This window comes from Zeus faber, assembly GCF_960531495.2.
Source record: "Zeus faber genome assembly, chromosome: 3".
Taxonomy (NCBI): Eukaryota; Metazoa; Chordata; class Actinopteri; order Zeiformes; family Zeidae; genus Zeus; species Zeus faber.
Window position 1 is genome coordinate 19,311,519 of NC_137190.1, and position 20,558 is coordinate 19,332,076.

The 20,558-nt window shown below is 42.8% G+C and overlaps 1 protein-coding gene across 1 annotated transcript in view; it reads left to right on the top strand.

The window, feature by feature from the left end:
• Window positions 1-5,568: 5,568 nt before the first annotated feature.
• phlpp2 (PH domain and leucine rich repeat protein phosphatase 2) overlaps window positions 5,569-20,558 on the top strand; it is a gene marked incomplete at its 3' end in the record, with an annotated part of 38,860 nt that continues 23,870 nt past the window's right edge. Inside the window, exons 1-4 of the mRNA XM_079997559.1 lie at window positions 5,569-5,577; window positions 7,960-8,240; window positions 9,220-9,353; window positions 19,805-19,995. Coding sequence (XP_079853685.1) covers window positions 7,966-8,240; window positions 9,220-9,353; window positions 19,805-19,995 — 600 coding nt within the window. The 5' untranslated portion in view covers window positions 5,569-5,577; window positions 7,960-7,965. The remainder of the gene's footprint in view (window positions 5,578-7,959; window positions 8,241-9,219; window positions 9,354-19,804; window positions 19,996-20,558) is intronic.

Sequence of the window (20,558 nt, forward strand, 5' to 3'; positions counted from 1 at the left end):
CCACGCAGATTTAAGTTATGATTTAGACAAATTCAATTCTATTTAACTCGGCTGGACCTGCTCACGATGCAGGTCCATGTAAATGAAGTCTGTTATGAATGTAGTTAAATGCACTGAAAGCTTTTCCTTTGTTTTCCCCTTTCCTTCATGGCTCTCTTCTTCAAGGGAGACGGACATATATATATATTTTTTTGGCACTATTATTGTGATGGTATGTTTTGGTTTTTTTTTTTTTTTTTTTTCCCTGCAGTTATTTGACTTAACTATTTATGCCTGATATCAAAGTGATGTGCCTTTCTTACATAACAAGATGAGAAGACCCTTAACTATTCAACTCTTAATGGGTTTGGATTTGCAATAGTATCCTTTTTTGTTGACTGTGTTATGGGGTTCACGTCCTAGTCGGGGGGAGGGGGATTTTTTTTCCATTTTAAGAAGACCGGCCAGATGGTTTTAACAATGATTCATTTCACATAACTTTTATTTTTCTGTCTTTTAAAAAAATAAATAAAACAGCCTTAGCACGTCTGTACCCCGCAATGAGTTAAAAACCAGTTGGCCACACCCCTGAGTTTCTATAACAAGGTGACTCACCTGCTCTAAAAACAATAATTATCTCCTTTCGAAGTGGGTCCCCTTTTCAGGTAATAGCTGAGCGAGTCCGATAAAGGTAAAGCCACGCTCAGGCAGCAGGTCAGCTATAACACCACGTTTCATCTGCTCACAAACTGCTATCGAGGTTTGCATGTTAAGCTGTATCTGGTCAAATGAAGGAAAACGCCACATGAAGTTTCGAAAGTACATATAATTTTCTGTTTTTCTTGTTTTGGTTTTAGAAAAAACGTCTATCGTCTTGACTTGGGGTGACTTAGTAAGGTACTGGGGTCGTTTGTTCTTTGGTGACGACTTTTATTTTCCAAATGTTTTCTTTTTTTTTTGTTTTTGTTTTTTCCTTCCTTTTTTTCGGCACTCATACGTCTCCAAATCAAGAGCTCCGACCTCGACGTCGAGAACATTAACCTTAATACCTCACAATGTTTTGTCTTTCTGTTAACTGAATTGCACAGTAGGCTCGCAGCTGTGTTTTAGACATGGATTGCAACCACGGGGGAGTGTCTGTATGAAACTCGTTCCGTGGTTTCTACATCCCATTGCTTTTCTCCACGACCTTAGCAGCTCTTTGTGTAGATCTTCGGATGTTGAGACCGCCTGTATACTTATATTCACTATGCTTCACTATCTAACTTTTATGACCAAATCAGAGGTACTATTTAGCTTTGGAAATATTTTTGAGCTATGGTATGTGTATATGGAGAAAATTATTACATTCAATTTAACTTGTTCTGTTGTTGACAAATGCTATATTGGCTTTTTTCTGTACATATTGAGGGCTTTTACAGTTTTGTCTCTTGTACTATCTTTCATCCTTTTTTTAGATACCAACCATTTTCTAAAGCTTCCAATTACTCACAATGTATATTGTCCGGATAGATCTAGTCGAGTACATGGTCTAAAAAGACGTACATGTATCACCACACCTTCATTGTAAAACGAATATGATCTGCTGCCTGTACATTGTATATAATTGTATAACAAACGAAAGCTGATCAAATAAAATAAATCCCATGTGAAAATTTACAAAGATTAGCTAGGGACTATAATTGTATACATATATGTAAAGAAAAAAATCTTAAAGATGCAAATGAGCTGCATTTGATTTACTATACTCGTCATATTGTTTGATTAGTTGTCGTCTTTTTACTTCCTTTAAAAAAGTTAGGGGGTGAGTTGATAGGCTGCTCTTCGGGTTATTTTTAGATGTTGAATTTAGGTGGGGGGGTGTGTCTGAAGTGATTTCTTTTAATTTTTTTTCCCTCTTTGTCTGAGTGATGTACTGTACTACTGAGAAATCTGAGCACGGCTCCGTCACAGGTGTGGCACCACGTCCCTGCCCCTCGGAAAGGTTTCATATCCATCATCCCTCCTTCAGAGGAGCAGGTCTTTTGCCAAGATGTAACCCTTTTCCTCTGGCCTTACGTTTCGCGCAGCCTGGTCTTCACCCTTGATTTATCGACTCAAATGAATATCTGATCTGCCAGCAACGTAATGAATAGAGGACCTGCCTGCAATACATATCTTTAAGTAACAGATGATTGACATTTGTCCTCCTCTTGATTGGCCCAGTGTCTTTCATAGCACCCTCATAATGTGCACACTTTTCCAATCGTATTGGAAGTCAACAGGGTGGCATTCAGAGCTTGATCCACGACTTTCGCTGTCCGCAGGTTGAGGTTGGAATAAAAATATTAATGCTTAAAAAAAAAAAAAAAAAAAAAAGTAAATATCTGCCCAAGACTTGCTTTTAGCAGTATGATTTATCCCGTGTCGGGTCCTTTTGTGTGTGACTAACACCAAGGCACTGATTTGCCTTGCGTCATTACTTGTTCTGCTTAATTGCAGGTGATATTCTTTGTCATAGCATGTTGCCGGTGTAGGATGCCCATTTTTGGCTTTTAAGCCATTTGGTTGAGTTGGTCTCCACCTGACTGTAAAATGACCGTGATTGGCTCTCGCAAACATTTCTTCTGTTTACTTGAATCGATGTCAACCGGAATATGTGATAAGCTTGGTCTCACTGCTGTGTTCTGACAGCGATGGGTCAAAACGTGTGTATAGAAGATCTTTTAAATTTAAGTTATTGCAGTGCTGTTGAATCTCAAAGACATCCAGGGTTGCATGTGACCTGTGCTAGAAGCAGATTGCCACATGGGGGAGCTGTTTAAAATGGGTGACTGTCAGGATAAGGGAAGAAAGGTTCACACCATCACCTTGTCCTTGGAAGTTTTGGTTTGTTTGTGTTGTATTTCACGAGTATGTAACCATATAATCATATTGGATCATCTTATCAGTGACCCATATGGTTTTAATGTGCGAATGAACTGAACCTTCCATTACTGGTCTTGACAATGTAACTACAAGAGAAGAGTAGACTCAAAGTGTGTGTGTGTGTGTGTGTGTGTGTGTGTGTGTGTGTGTGTGTGTGTGTGTGTGTGTGTGTGAGTGTGAGAATAAAGATGCTGTGTGAGTGGAATGGTGCGTATGTTCATGTCTTTATAGGGCTTTTTTTTTTTTGTTTGTTTTTTCCATTTTTTTTGGGCTGCAATTTCAACCCTCAGCTTCTGAGCTGCATGTGAGACCGTAAGTGAATAATGTCATTTCTACTTTTGTCCCGATCCTCTTTTTGAAATGCAAGAAAAGAATCAAACCTCTCAAACCCACCGCCACACCACGATCAGTCAGACCAGTCATATATGGCCAGTGCTCAGTTAATGCAGAGGATTCCGAGAGGCCACGTGATGGAAGAAGTGCATAATGAGTCTTCTTTTTTTTTTTTTCCTCCTGTATTTAGGGAGATTAATTTGTTTTTTCCGAAGAGCTTGGACGAGCGTCTTTCCACTGTATTAAATGAACCCACTGAATCAAAACTGCATCCATTGTACTTATTGATTGAAACTCTGTATGTACCCCCCCAAAGCTACCATGACTGTAAAACAAACAACTATTTCATTTGTTAGGTGGGTGGGGATATAAAGTTCACTTTTTCCAAGTCAAGTTTGACATCTTGAGCTGTGTCAGAGTTCTGTGTCTTGAAGGTGCGTGTGAATGTCAGACTGAAAATATGAATTGTGGTGGTGATTAAAAATGAAAGGTAAACTATTAAATGGGATATTTTCAACATATGCTGTGTATTATTGTCTTTGGGTTGGAGAAAATGATCAAGAGAATAAAAATGTCAACTAAAATGCGTGGCATGATGGTGATTTTTTTTTAATTTTTTGGGATTTCCGCTTGGATTGTGATTAGACTCAGTTTAAAGTTGCAGTTCTGTAGTTTGAAGTTCTTAATGCTGTGCTGCGTGTTCTCTTGAGAGCTTATTGTTTCTCTGTTACGCTGCCAAAAACAACCATTCAGGATTTTTTATTTTTTGTTGTTGCTGAAGTTTACCCCCTATTTTAATGGCTGAAGAAATTACTAAGTGCCGAGTGATACGTTCTGTATTCACAATGTGATTTATGTGAGAGGGTGTCAACGTTTGCCTTTTCAACAGGTCACAAAACCTGCTCAGCGGGCGCCCACCAAACTTAACTCCTTGAATAAAACCAGCGTAGGAGGCAATTTGCCTCAACATTATCTTTCTGCCTTCAACGTTTGACGTCAGGCCACAGAGGGAACCATCCGGCCTCCAGGATGATTTGGGGGAAAAAATCAACGTCTTTCAAAGATGTTTTCATTAAAATATTCACATTCGGTTATCTATATGTGTGTAATTGATATAGATAGTCTAATTGGATATTTTATATATATATATATATATAAAGTATTCTAACTCCACCCCTTTAAATGTTTATTGATCAGGTTTAGTTCATTTATAGTCTAATTGAAAACTAAGTGCCTAACCCTGCCCCTCACATGTTGATCGATCAGTTATAGGTCTAATTGATTGCTAAGTGGCCTAACTCCGCCCCTCACAAGTTTATTGATCAGTTCTACTGGGATACCAAACTAAGTGCCTAACCCCGCCCCTTTAAATGTTTATCGATCAGTTATTATTACGTTACATTTAGCAGTTATACAGTCTAACTGAATGCGAAGTGGACTAACCCCGCCCCCTCACATGTTTATTGATCCGTCCTACTTGGATACCAAACTGTAGCCTAACCCCGCCCCTTTAAATGTTTATCGATCAGTTATTATTACGTTACATTTAGCAGTTATACAGTCTAACTGAATGCGAAGTGGACTAACCCCGCCCCCTCACATGTTTATTGATCCGTCCTACTTGGATACCAAACTGTAGCCTAACCCCGCCCCTTTAAATGTTTATCGATCAGTTATTATTACGTTACATTTAGCAGTTATACAGTCTAACTGAATACGAAGTGGACTAACCCCGCCCCCTCACATGTTTATTGATCCGTTCTACTTGGATACCAAACTGTAGCCTAACCCCGCCCCTTTAAATGTTTATCGATCAGTTATCCAGTCTAATTGAATACGAGGTGGACTAACCCCGCCCCCTCACATGTTTATTGATCAGTTCTAATTGGATACCAAACTGTAGCCTAACCCCGCCCCCCTAAAATGTTTATTGATCAGTCTTTACAGTCGGCCTATCAAACGGACTCGGGCTCCAGTCTCTAGACGGCGTCGTCGCAGCGACACGACATGCGTTTCCACAGTCGCGCCACCGCCGCCGCCGCCGCCGCGTGCGTCGGAATTTCCCAGCCGCCGTCCCTCGCGACGAGCAGTCCGGGCGGTGTCGCCCCCGAATAGAGAGCAGAGCCACGTGGTCACACGGTGATGGAGGACGAGGACGGCGCGACGGCTCCTGCCGCCTCCGAGAACCGGAGAGGAGGCGACGCGGGAGAGCAGCCCGACTCCCAGCCCGACGCGGCGGCGCCCGGAGCCTGCCGGGCTGCCGCCGCCGCCGCTACCGCTGCTGCGGCGGCAGAGCGCGGCGACCGGGACCGCACCGCTGCCCGAGCCCGCGTTCTAACGGAGATCCGCGTGCTAAAGGCAGGTGGAGGTTTATTTGGGATTTAGCTCGGGATTCAGACGTGTGTGTGTGTGTGTGTGTGTGTGTGTTCATTAACGATGCGTGTCCCATCATTCACAGTGTGTCGCGGTTACAGCTGCCATGACGGCACTTCACACCCTGATTTGAACATGTAAACGCCGCCTCCTTCGCGCTTATGACGCGTGTCAATAGTACAAAAATATATATCGAAGCCCTAAGTGGCCATGCATGATAACGTGTTTTCGCACCGTGGCCGCTCGACAGGGCGAGAGGGAACCTGCACCTACAGTATCTGTTGCATACTGTCCCTACGTGCACAGACACGGGCCTAGGTGTGTTTTAACGGATGTTCTTTGCTTTTATGTTTTGGTTTGCATTAAACGACTGCATGCGACTCGTGATAACGTCTTCTCCCCCTGCAAACAGTCCTGACGCGGCGTGTGTGTGTGTGTGTGTGTGTGTGTGTGTGTGTGTGTGTGTGTGTGTGTGTGTGTGTGTGTGTGTGTGTGTGTGTGTGTGTGTGTGTGTGTGTGTGTGTGTGTGTGTGCGCGCGCGTCTCTCCCGAGACCCCTGACATCGGCAGCGCCGCTTCTTCCCATTCATGCGAACGCTCACACCACTTCCGTTTATTCAAGGCGTCCGAGTCAGTCGGTGATTCAAAAACCTTCTTCGCGCTCGAGTCGAAAGGGACCTTGAATTTGATACCACCCTCAAAAGACTTTCGTGCCAGGTGCGAAAACTTCCGTACTCTTCCTGCACCCACAGTGAGAAGATGATGGAAACGGTCGTTATTATACTGGACATTCTCTCATGGTGAAGTTCAGATAGTAGTGGTTGTTGCCGGGGACCCCGAGGACCCCCTTGAAGGACCCCTGGCTGTCCCCCGCCTTGGGACCCACCGGTCTATGGGGCACAATTTTAAAAGTCCTAATATATTTTTTTTTTTCCTGTACATAACATTTTATAGATCGACATAAAAAAAAAAAAAGTCATTTCAACATTCGTTAATGCCCCAAATGTCTAGACGACGCAGTAGATGCAACTGACCGGACAAACGACCCGAGAACGATCGGAGATCTCTCCAAAGCCGAACTGTGAGGGAGACGTCAAGGTTCATTTAAAAAACAATATTGATTTAAAAGTACCCGGTCAGGCTACTCAGCGGAGGTTAATAACTTCTAAATCCCCATATCCACACAGTCATAAACACTCCCACCCGGGCGCGGTCGCACAGTTCACCGTTACTGCCGAGCAGCTCCAGAGAAGTAAAGAAAGTGATCAAACAGTCATTTACCGCCTTGTTTACCCAGTATCCCTTCGTCGGAATCTTTTTTTTAATTTTTTTATTCTCGTTTCTATTTTGTGTCGCGAGGCCGCTCACTCTGTCACCCTGGTTTGAGGAGCGGTCGCCGAAATAGTCTCGAGAGGTGATTTTGAAGTAGACCAGACTATTGCTCACTTTGGAATAAAGTCAAATCGCCGTTTGTCGAACCGCGCCGGAGTTTTACTTTGAGCTCAGGGGCTGTTTTAAGCCTTTAATCTTGATCATCGCTTTTGCAGCACTTTCAAAAAGAATAACTTGAGCTCCTTTAGTTACCTAATTGCCGTGCTTCTCGTGTCCTCATGGCTGAGGGTCAAAAAAAAATTGAGATGGTGCGTATTGGAAAAGGTTTGCCTGAAACGGTGCTTTTTTTTTTTCTTTTTTCGGTGGGTGCACCCGGGCCTCCGCGTATGAATATTACGTCTTTGTCTGGAAGTCCATGAGAGCGCAGAGCTAAAGCAGCACCCGGGGCTCAAGTCTCTGCCGCTGGCGGTGGCTCAGGTCGCTGCTGCCCGCTCGGCATCATGGGAGAATAATAATGACCGTTTGCCTGGGCCCCATCCCCGAAGCACCCTTACTGGTAACTGGGCGGCTTTGCCCTTAAATTGATTGGCCGCGGTGCATGTCAAGAGCGCAACACAGCGGTGCGTCCCATTGCACCCAAACAAGCCACATCAGAATAACGTCATTTGAAGCTTTTAAAATGCATTTTAAAACTGAACAAATGAAAGAAGAGTGTGCTTTGTCTCGGTAAATGCGTATCCGGAGTTGATCAACGGGTGAATGAAACCATTTCTTCAATCCGGATGAATGTAAGCAGGCGGTTATCGTCGTCATTTTGGATTTGAGAATATCCAAAATCCCAGAATAATTTGAACCCATTCAATGAACACAAGTGGCAAGTAAGCGACAAAAAAAATCACTAGATTTAATGGTAATGAGTTGTGTTTATCTCTTCAGCACTAAGGTTAAGCTTTAAGTTCAGGACACGAAACATGACCCCGACCGGGACATTGGATTCCGAACATAGCTTGAATCAACACGTGTCTGCATCCCACAGCGCAACATGAAGCGGCTCGGCAGCCGGGGGGCTGTGACACGGAAGACCCGCTTTGGGTCGCGGGAGCGTGACTGGCTGAAGGGCGACGCTCTGCGGGGCTGCGTGTGCTTGTACGGGGGCACGGCGGACCCCCAGCCTCCGGCCCCCGGCCCCCAACCCTCCTCCGCCCCTCAGGTCGACCTGCAGCTGGTGCTCTGCTCCACCAGCTCCACGGTGGAGGAGCTGCTCACCCAGAGGGACGGAGACGGACTCTACGTTCAGCTGCACGGAGACCTTCTCAGGTAAAGCTCAGATAAAATACAGCCATGTTATGTGTCTGTGAGTTATATTAACCACTGCGTTATTGTTTATGAGATTGTTTATACAGTTATGCTCCAACAGGGAATTCAGTGTTTGTTGAGTAATAGGTTATGGCTATAAAGTAGGTTGTCAAAGGGAAAGGAGGCTTATGTAGATTGATTAATAATGTTTCCTATAGGTCTAAGGTAGGAAACTAAGCAATGCAAATTACGTTCTGAGGACGAGTGCTGCAGATTAACAGGAGGGTATGGGACATTTTGATAAACTTATGTTGCCCGAAAAAAATTTTTTTTTGCAGAGTCATGCTAACTGGCAATATTCAGCAAGTCAATTAGTCAGCCATCAGAGAGGTTGTTTTGGGCTCCAATAAAAGAAAGCCCATTGTTGTTCAAACCAGAAGGTCTGGTTGAAAGTTAATTTATGTGAGATATTGCAGGGAACCCGTGATCTGGACCTGATTACACTTTGAGCCTTCGATGCATAAATACTTGCAGGTAGAAAAAGAAGGGTGACAGGCCCAATAAAGATAAAGGCAAGAAAACGCTGATAACACCTGGATTCCATATCATCAGGGATATGTCAATTAAGTGATGAAATGTAGGTTCATCCATACCCTTTGAAAATCAAAACGTTCCACCTCCCTGTGGCTGCTGGACTTTGCATTGCAGGGAGATAAGACCGCTTGCTTCTTAACCGGCTGATTGCCGTAACGGCACTAGATAATAGATTTCTTATCCGAGATATAAAATGAGACGCAGCGTAAAGGTGAAACGAAACATTTCATGGCCCTTTTTTCTGTGTCCTGCCACCCTCGTTTGACGACCGGGTTATAACACACCTCGAACTTTTCAATGATAAATCAAGTCACACCGACTTGTAATTAGGTTTGCGCGTGCGGGTGTCTTTACGCATGCTGTTCACACACTCTCTCTCTTGCTCCTCCTTCTCCTTGTCCCGAAGGAGGCTGGATCCCTCCGAACGCCCTCTCCAAATGGTGTACGACTACCTGACGGCCATGGGCTACAGCGACCCCCTGCGGGTGCAGAGGGAGGCCGCCGACTCCGACCTCAGCTGCATGATTCGCTTCTACAGCGGTGAGTTTTTGACCCGAGGGAGCAACCCCGGAAATGTGCCCGGTCAACCCGAAACCCCGAGATCATATGTAATCGTCCAGATATTGAATTCGCCGGTCGTTGAATCACAGACCGCTTTGATGGGGTGTTTGATTTGAGTTCACGTTTTCAAGCACACATGTCGCCGTGCACCGCTTTCTTGTTTCGTATAAAGTTAAAGACGAGGCAAAACGGTACGACGACACGTGGGGAAGGGCTGTCTGTCTGAGTGTTTGCCGTTGCTTCGCTGTACGCCGTCTGCACAGTTTGGGACGCGCACACGGCGCCCAGACAGGATGAAACTGTGAACCAGCGTGTCAGCCTGCTGCAGGTTGACAGCGCACTGGGCCTGTTTGACTAGTTGTATTTTCCTGGGAAGTGAGTGAGTTCCATAGGGATCTATCCATCCATGCATCCATTTCATACCCATCATAAACCTGCAGCTTTCCATGTAAGGATGGGAATACTTTCTCAAGCCGCGTCCAGCGTGCTAACCCTAACCACCTTTATCTCAGGACGCTATAAAACACACACATACATCACCACCGTCACCTGCAATCTAAACACACCATCCCTTATTCTGGGGGGATCTCAAACCTGCAGCTGTCACTGCGTTGCCTTGACCCCAGAAGCAGAGGAGCACTCCGTGTCATCGTTCATGATATATGAAACAATACACACACTGTGGCCATGTACTTTACTTGACTTCATTGGCGTTCTGAAGGGAGGGCAGATTAATTCGCATTGCGGTGATTTGTTGGCATGCTGTTCATATTACAAACATGCATAACACACACTTCTTTCTTTGCTCCCTTTGGGCCCTGGTGTTTGCGGCAGCTCTAACGCTGCTTTTAGTAGAAATGATAGGCTTTGGTCCAAAGAGGGCAAAGGAAGATGTTTGAGAAACTGAAATCAATGATGAAATCAACACATTTTGTCTGCTTCTGAGTCAGAGAAACTACTACTCTTTGGGTTGTAAAACGGTACCCAACTTTACTTGTTTGACATGTTTGCTATAAAGCAGGGGGCGGTGGTTAGTGGTTAAGAAGTTAACTGATGAGGAATTGGAATGTTCTACCTTCTTACCATGTTCTTAAGATAGTGTCGCCATCTTTGTGCAATTTCCCCTCAACACTTTTCATGAAGGTAAAATACGGCCATACTTCAGGTTCAGAAACAGAGTGCCATCACGTGCTCGTTTGGGATACTTATGGCCAGTGCTGAATAGAAGGCTGTTTACCACAAAAAATAATCCGGGGTACAGGGTAATCAAACAGGGTTATAGAGATATTTTAGATTTGAAACATAACATAATTAGTGTTGTATTTTGCTGTGGTATATTGAAAAAACCATCCAACCCTCCCATTCGTAGTTTAGTGTAATACAAAATAATTTAGGTTCTGGCCATCAGTGATCAGTGGTCCGGCCACCTGCCCTTTATCATCTTGCGGAAAAATGGACCAAATGGACCAAGCGGAGCAGGGATGAGACGGAATGGGTTCCCAAGCCCTCCTGGCCACTCAGCAAGGCAGAGAGGGAGAACTTATTCCTTCCAGTCGGATTTTAGTACCAAAACCATACCTGCGTATACGTTGTGCATATCATAGCTTGGTTAAAATCCCCGCGGTGAACACCCACCCCACTACGTGTTCGTGTTCGGGAACGTTCAATTGACATGATCTCGCAGAAACCTGTTAATGTGAGGTAATCGTGTTTTGTTTTTATTTATTATTATTATTATTTTTTTTTTGATTCAATGTTAGAAATTCCCTGATAAATAGAAGGTGAATTATGTCTGTTTCCAGTAGTCAGGTTGAGGCAAATGAACTGTCTTACCAATCCATTGAAAATGTTCCAACGTTCAATGTCAATAAATGTCCCTTTATTTTTTGTGAGATGGATGTTTATTATTAGCATTATAAGTGCCTTATACCATGATAGAGGGATTCAATGAACAAAAAGACAATGAAATTGCTAATTGCAATTATTTGTATAACAATTAATCACCAACTAAGATTTCCTCATCCTGACAGTCGTAGTTTGCATGGAATGCATCTGTTAGAGTTTTGTGGCCAAAACAAAGCTTTTTCAGTCCCCACTACATCAGCCCATTTGTGCGAAGGTAGTCCTCAGCTTGTCATGACGGTGCCAAGACAATGCACGTTTCAATTTATGAGCACAAACAAAAGTCTGTTTGCTGAGAAAATAAACCTCCTCCACGTCTCCGCAGCCCCAGCCCCGCTGCCCACACAGCCTCCTGCTGTGGCGAGCAGATGAGAGGAGAACGAGCCGAGATGAGAGACTGAACATTAATAAATGCTGATTTAATAAAGTACATTACTGGTGAAAAGCGCTTCACAGAGCCCAGGGCTAATGGTTTTCCTTGGTTGTGCGTGTGCGTGTGCGTGTGTGTGTGTGTGTGTGTGTGTGTATCTGGGAGGGATGACCGCTGTGAGGTTTGGTGCTGGTCCAACGGGCTCTTCCGCTCCAGTCTGATCTCCGAGGTCTGGGGCCTCAAGCTGCTGTGTTCTCTTCTCCTCTCAGCTCGTACTCTCGGCAGAGGGAAATAAATCACCCGGGGTGCTGTGTTAGGCATCTAATAAGATATTGATCATTCTGAAACCCACTTTCTGAAAACTAAAAGCAAGGCACAAGGCCATAACCACATTCACATGTAACATGAAACTGAAAGTGAGTAAATTATTAGTTTATATGATTATATGTAATAAATAACCATGGAAGGTTTTGTTCTTATTCACATTGTGGTTACCTGGCAAATGTAAGCTGGTTTTATATTACAGTATAAAACGGTATGTACTGTGTAACACAGTACATTACCATATAACACTAATCTTAGAGGTTAGAGCCAGATATTATGCACACATTATTATAATGCTCGAAGAGATGAGTGTTCACATAAGAACATCATATTTTCTGAAACTACTTCTTATTCCCGGCTTGTTTTTAGGTCACCATAAGGCAAGGAGCTCTAATTTCTTGCGCATATCAAAGATGTTCTTGTATTGTACGACGCAAGTTCCTAGCGTGTGACAGTGAATGTTCAGCGGGGTCGTAATGATTTACTGAGCTGCCGGCCCATCTTTTTGGAAGCATATATTGAATTCCACCCGTGAAAGCAAATTAAGCGGTGGATTTTGTGAAAGTTATTACCCACCAAAGAGGAGCCATCCGGAGTCAAACTGGACTTTGTGTCTGCCCCCACTGACCTCCTGCTGGATGCTGCGGAAATGGATGTAATGCAAACAAGCCCAATAAAATGTACCTTATTATATGGCAAAAAATATACTTTTAACAGATAATCATTCCCTCCCGTTATAGAGATATCCCTAACCTAGGAGACTGTATTAGAGAGTTGACGGCTGTTAAGAGTGCCTGTTTGTGACAATTTAAAATGAGTCACTTGCTAAGCAAACATACTCCCTAAATGAGTTTCCCAGTCACGCTCACTTACTCTTTTCTCAGTTTCTTCAGCTTTTTCTTCTTTTTTTTATTTTTATTTATTTATTTTTTTTTACTCCTTTTTTTTCTCTCTGTCTTAAACTTTTTAACATTAATACAATTTGAAGCGAGCACCTATTTCTTTATGGGTCCATTGCATGAACTAGTTGGCTCCACAAAGAACATTAGTCACCCGATGTTTCATCCCTTTCACTCCTCATTTTAGGCTTACCGACGCTTAGCATCTGTAGTTTTGTGAACCTCAGATGACTCAGAGGACAGTTTTCTCCGTGGACGCAGGCATTGCAAATATTCGACGGTCTTTTTATATATAGGCTCATAATTGCCGAACCCAACCCTTTGAATTTGGACATGCCAACTTTGTGAGGTTCATCGCCAGGCGCTTGTTATGCAGTGAGATCTTAGGGCTGGATCACCAGGTCCTTGTCAAGACGGGGCCGCAACCGTTTGGGGTCTGTAATCTGTCATTTGCCTTGTCGTCCCATCGGCTTGGCCGCCTCCCCGAGGAGGAAGTGTTGGCCAGGATGATGAGTGTTTTTTTTTCGGTCGACGGCCTTTCTCCGTGCCTGCTCCGTAGGATTCCCAGCACTTGGGTGAAATCATCCCAGAGCAGAGCACCGTTATGCAATGCCTCCTTCCATGTCACTACACTCGCTTTATCGCTCCTGGGACCAGCCAGTGTTGTCGTCCAATGGGGCGCGGCCTCACTCTCCTTTCTGCTGAGCAATCAATGGTTGTTAGAGATGGTCTAGGAGCGATCCAGGTTGGATTGGACTTTGATTTTGAGGAAATTGTGTTTCCCTGGCAACTAACGGCCCCACTGACCTTCATGTAGAGTCTTGTTTGTTTGTTTTGGAGAAACTGCATTTTTATTGCCTTATTATAGCTTAGTTTGTGTGTGAGTTGATCGGTGATCATCAGATTGTCGGTGATTACTGAATACTGAAATTAGGAGACGATCATTTAGTATTTTCTCTGGTCCGTTCGCTCTGTCATATGTGTCAGTAGTTTGCTACTATTCTGTTGACAGACTTGACAGACTCGATTTTCAATTGTGCGTCCACTCTGTTACTCCCTTTTAGAATTTAAAAATTATTTATATCTCGTCGTTATATCTCTCATCTCGCCTTCTAGTTCTGGTGTACTTTATTTAGAGTAAGTCTCCAGCTCTCTGGTAAATCATTCGCGCTTACTTTGGTCCACAGTGGAAGGAAGCCATTTGGTGTTTGGCTTTAGGACATGTGGGTCTGAATAGACAACTTCAGGGAGTCCTACTTGCACAATTTATATAATCAAGATTTGACATTTAGACCTATTACAGATGTGTTGCCGTGTCTCCTGCACAAACAAAGCTTTTGGCAAGGGGTAACTAGAAGGGAAGGTTGGGCTTGAACCTGTGGATTATGATGATACTTGTGACACGGTCGAAGGCCTGAACTTTCTTCAAAATAACTGTTTATGCTCCGGTTCTGACAGATGATGTTAATCAGAAGGGATTCTGTGTGTAATCTTGCATCCCTCAATGAGGCGTCTCTCCAGCCATTTTCCTTCCTATTTGTTTTTAACACTAGTCAAAGTTTGGACAAAACTAAATGATCTGCAGCATTTGGGTAAAACCCCTTGGGTATCCCTCACCTAAATTGCTCAGAAACCAATCTATTTATCCTTGCTCTTAAACTGCTTTTACCTGAAAACATCTTAAATATAATAATACAGTAATAATTATAAATAATAATAATTAATATAGCTGCAGGCAGCAATGCACAGGGTCCAGTTTAGCCGTGTTGAGTGCGTTTTACAGTTTCCCAGGTTTTTCTGTTTTTTCTGAAAGGCAGCATGATTTTCAGAGTTTATGTTAAAAGCTGCATGGGCTCCCCTGCGTCTGTCGTCTCCCGATTGCTCATCTTGCGGAGCAACCACTATGCTGTCTACACAGCGCAACCCTCCTGTCTTTAAAACAACAACTGTCCATGGTTGCCTGTAAACCACAACAACGTTATAACAGTTATAACATCTCATTGTTATAACTCACCATGTTATCAGACACAGGGTGGCTGTTTGGTGCCGTTTCGGGCATGTCATCTATTTGTTGAGTTTTACATAATTTTTTTTGGAAAGTTGAGTTGAGTTTTTTACTTGGATTACATTTTCAGTAAGATACATACGTACGGCTTTTATTTTTGCAACTCCTCGCTGGATCTTGAAAGCATCACTCAGTCGCACATTTCAGCGTTTTCGAGTGGACGCACTGACTAATTTTTAAGGATTACTTTTTATTCTTGTTTTTCATGAATCCCGCAAAGTAATGTGGACCACGGATTTAAAATATCCATCAAACATATCTACTGACATCTACCAGATCAGAAGCTATGTAAATATACACGTAAATCAATAGTTTGGTAACGTCGAACATGAAACGGCGTGTTCACCGCACACTGGACACAGTCCAACTGGACATTCTCAATCAGAATCTGTACATTTATATTAAATATGATGACATCATAAAGCGTCAATTCTAGATTCAAGAGATTATTTGTCACATACATATACATACGGTCATGCATATATGCAGTGAAATCTCATGACACCCAGTGTTTACGCACAATAAGCTCTAAAACATACTAAAAATACTAAAATGTGCGTAATCGACACAAGGCACTTGCGCAGGCGGCCGCAGGGGGCGGCGCCACAATCGCGATTCTGGGTTCTATAATTATATAATAGAATTAATTGTCTGCGTTGTATTAAATATACATTTAAATCCTCCGACATCAAATTTACCTTAACTTATCTCCAGGACTTGCCTCACAGAGTAGAAGTCCTGGCATGTCACAAAGCTTCAAATGGCTTAACAGTGAGAAACATACTCATATAAGAAAGATATTGTGTGTGTGTGTGTGTGTGTGTGTGTGTGTGTGTGTGTGTGTGTGACCCAAAATATTCAGTTGGTCTTGGTTAACTGACACGTCTTGTTCTAAAATTAATGAGATCGTGCGTGCGCGCATGATCTCATTAATTTTAGAACAAGACGTGTCAGTTAACCAAGACCAACTGAATATTTTGGGTCAAAGTTGTTCGGTTTTTCACTAATATCTGCTCCATATGTGGATCCATTTAAACCATGAGATCCTTGTGACACCTCAATCGTGTTCGTAGGTTATGCTGAAGTATGTCTTGCAGGTAGTTTTAGCCGGGTTGGACATATTCCGGTGTCAAATGCATTGGTTCGTCTCTGTAATATCGATCTAAATTCGGCCGGTTTTTCGCTAATATCTGCTCTGTATGTGGATCGATTTGGATGAAACTTCACGAGGTTGAAGTTTCAGTGCGGTTCAAACAAGACGTAAACCGTGTTCTTGTGTTATGCCGGGCTACGGGCTGGACCCCTAATGAATATAGCTGCAGGCAGCAATACACAGGGTCCAGTTTTGTCATGTTAGATACGTATTACAGTTCTCTGGATTCTATGGAAAGTAGCACGAGTTACAATGTTTTGATTTTTACGGCCACTCAGAGACGAACCTTGGATTTATAAAGCATTGGTTCATGATGTTACAGAGTGACTGTGTTCTCAATGTCACGCCAATGTTCTTCAATATTCAGTGAGTTTGTAAGGTTTCATCAGTATTTCCTGATACAAATGTAGATCGGTGTGACTCAAACTTGGACGATAACACATATGAAATGCTCCCATTGTTGTTTGGGAAAAGAAGGGAAACATTTTGCTTCATTGGTTTCGTCTCCAATAATGGTGCAGGGTTGTTCCCTTCTGCTGGTGCTACAGAGACAACTTCATCCAAGTGCTGCTCTAATACCTACTGTACAATATCAACTCGTTTGAAACATGTGTCCGCACTCATTCATGTGGTTATTTCTCAGTTAATGTTTCATCACTATTTTCATCTTCTGAACCACTTGTTATGTATTCGCAAATACGCCAACGCTGACTTTCAGCTATTTTTGGCGTCTGGAACAACAACAACAACAACAAACTTTTTAATAGCATTACATATCAATAATAATAAAAACATGTTTTTTCATAATTATAAAAAATAAATGTTAGTTTTAATTAATACTCTGGGGTTTTTTTCTTCTGTTAATCTACAATTGGAAAATTCAGTTGAATATAATACTGTCTTTAATGTAATGCAGAGAACATTTATGGAACTTGAACATTAATTTGGCATTACAATTATTATGGAAGAACTTGTCAATACTTAATAATTTAATTTGTCTTTTCATTTAAGTTTGATAAGTTTAGCTGTAGAAAACTGTTTATAGATGACGTTTCTTTAAAACAACTGTTTATTTTTTACTTTAAATCAAACTTTGTCATTGTTATAACTTACCTTGTACGTAAATACATGTGCAGTCTCAGTGACGACAGGTGACGTTGTGTCTCACGTGTGTAAATTATGTGTCGTGTTTACGTAGGTTTACGTATTTACGGAGATTTACGATAGTAGTCAAACTTACGTCCTTTTAGTGGTGACTTTTTTTGTGAATTACATTTTCAATAAGTTTTGTTTCCATGAAATACGGAAAATGTTGTGGTATTTCTGTGAGTAATTACCATTGCACGGCTGCTATTTTTCTAATGGCTCACTAGATCTTGAACGCATCACTTACTTGCATGTTCGAATGGACTCGACTCAACGTGCTCACAAGTTTTTGTGGACAACATTTTTTTGGATTTTTCATTAATCCAGCAAAGTAATGGGGACCACAGAGATAAAATATCAATCGAACAGATCGCCATACTGTATGTATACACGTAAATGCATATTTTTTAATATATAACCACTACAGAGTGACGGAGTCTACACTGCACACTCGACACGGTCCAAATGGACATTCTGAATCAGAACCTGCAGATTTATAGTTAGTAGTATAATGACGTCATAAAGCGTCTAAATGTAATTCTCGTCTCGTTCATTTTGTTTATGAATAGTGGCATGTCAGTCAAGCAGGACCAGCTGAATACTTTGGGTCAAATTTGTTTGGTTTTTAACTAATTTCCACTCCATATGTGGATTGATTTGGATGAAACTTAAACCACGAGATGTTTGTGACGTGATGGTTCAAACGACACCTCAACCGTGTTAGTAGCTTCTGTCGTTCTTCAGTTTCAAATAATTTTAGATTTCAAAATTCAGAGATTTTTTCCCGAACAATATCAACAGGGGATCCAGCCCTACAGGCTGGTAGTGTAACTATTTAAAAATGGAAATGTAACTGTAGTACTGCACTGTATTTATAATTGAGAGAGAGAGAGAGAGTGGCAAAGGCATGGTGTTGTCCTTCCTTGGGCTGACAAACTGCTGAAAATGCTCTGTGTTTTGAGCGTCACGCAAAGTAGTCCGCCCGTTCGTAAGTACGAACCATTGTATATGCAACTCGATTTTTTTAAATAGGTCTTTCGGAGGTCGTTACGTAAGTACGGGCGTTCGTAAGTCGGGCATTCGTAACCCAGGGACTGCCTGTATACGAAAATACAAACTGAGAGCAATCGATGGGGTTTGGTCGAAGAGGAAGTATTCCATTTGATGAGCACTGTGAAAAAGCACATTTTCTTTTCCCTACTACCACCAGCACTCAGTTAAGAAGAATGAAGATGGATGGATGGGGGGGTGGGTGGATGGATGGATGGGGGGGTGGGTGGATGGATGGATGGGTGGATGGAAGGAGGTGATATATTTTTGTGTCTTCTCTTTTAACTTTCCTGTGACACTGTGAAAACTGTCTCTCAGCTTGAGTGGAGGGAAGCCTGAGAATCAGACACCGGTATTGATTTTGCCGGCCAATTTGTTGTCAGACAAATGAGGCTTCCCTGATTCTCGCCAAGTATCCCTGGCTGTGAAAAATATAGCATCCTTCTTATTTTATTGTATTGTAAAATGGAACCTTTTTATTGTTCAATATTATTTTACAGAGGTTGGAATTCGTCTTTGGTTGCTTTCATTTTTAAGCCCTTCCGAGGTAAAACGCCCGGAGGATAGAGAACAGACAGAGGTCTAGGAGGCCAAAATAATAATAACCTCAGTTGGCACCATTAGCCATTTTCAAGAGAAGTGAAAGACAAGGCAGAAGAGGACGAGGCGGCGTGTCCTCTGTGATTATTTGACCTGCTATTAACCTGAGTGTGCTTGAAGCCCGGCAGACACTACAGGCCTGCTGTCTGTGGTGTCCTTGAGTGCTGTTCAACTCAGGCTTCCTGCAATGCAAACCCTGCGCATAATTAGATTGGGGTAAAAAAAAGTGAAGTTTAAGGTGACAAAATCCAGAGTCATTCATCAATATGATGGATGCACCTGAGTGAGACAAAGAAAAACAGACGCACACACACACACGCGCACGCACACACACACACACACACACACACACACACACACACACACACACACACACACACACACACACACATTTATACCTACAATGCTCACAAGAGAGGTGACAAACTGAAAAGTATAATTGGAAGTCTGCTGTCGTATCTGAGAGGGAGGAATACTCAGTTCCCTCATCTGTTTGGAGTTTAAGATGTAGCAGAACCTTAATCCCCCTTTTTTTTTTTTTCTTTTTTCATAATGGTCTTGTGAGACAGGATTGGACTGACTTAATGGGTTTAAATGTGGGTTAGATGTTTTTTTGTCTTAAGGTAAAATCAGAAATTATTATTATTATCATGCAGGGAGATGAGTACATTAGGTAATTGAGCATTCTCCACCCTAAGTGCTGACATTTGGAGTGTCCCTGGAAAGGCTGTGATAATGAACTGACTAATGCATAAGGGAACTTCGTATGGATTTGCACGTGTCCGGGTGATCTCACTCTTCGTGAGCCTCCCTGCCCCGTTCACTTGCCAGAGAAAACACACGCTCCTAATTACTCCCGGCATTAGATCTGTTTGTGCACGTTACCTCACCTCTTCGTGCATCGCCCCCTCCCCCCCACAGAGCGTCCTGTGAACGCAGACCAGCAGGAGCGGACACTGCTGAAGGGTGTGTTCAGCGTGAGGAAGGGGAAGACACAGCTGCACAAGTGGGCGGAGCGGCAGGTCATCCTCTGTGGCACTTGTCTCATCGTGGCCTCTGTCAAAGACAGCCTCACTGGGAAGATGCACATCCTGCCCCTCGTGGGAGGGAAGGTGAGAGCGCGGGGAGTGCCGAGGTCGGCAGGGGTGGGATGGTGGGGGTGGGGTGGGGAGTAGCCGTTGCTTTCAAAGGCAGACGCTTCACCTCACCACGGGGAAAGATCCCGGACTCCCCTCCGAGTGCAGATACATCCACAAAAGGATGGACTTCCGGAGTGGAGCCAGTGCAGCGATATTGGGCTTGAGAACAACTGTCTGATTAAAAAGTTTGCGTTTGACGGATATTACTCTTAGATTTTGCACGAATGCGTCTTTAAAATTAATAACAATTCCTGATACCTGCACACTGTAAATGCTTAAAAGTAAGCATATTTGTCATACAATATATCTAAAAACGACTTTTTTTATATAAATTACGGCTTACTTTAAATATGTCCTTCTTTTCTTGTGCATTGTTAGTGTTTCTGTCTTCCTTTTCTTGAATGAAATTGAAAATTGTATTTTAAAGGTAGCATGCAAGTTAAGTTGTTCATAATGTTTATAGTTTTACTAGCAACAACATTGCAGTCACTGTGACAACAATGTCATTGCTGCCACAATGAGTGATTCGCATGCTT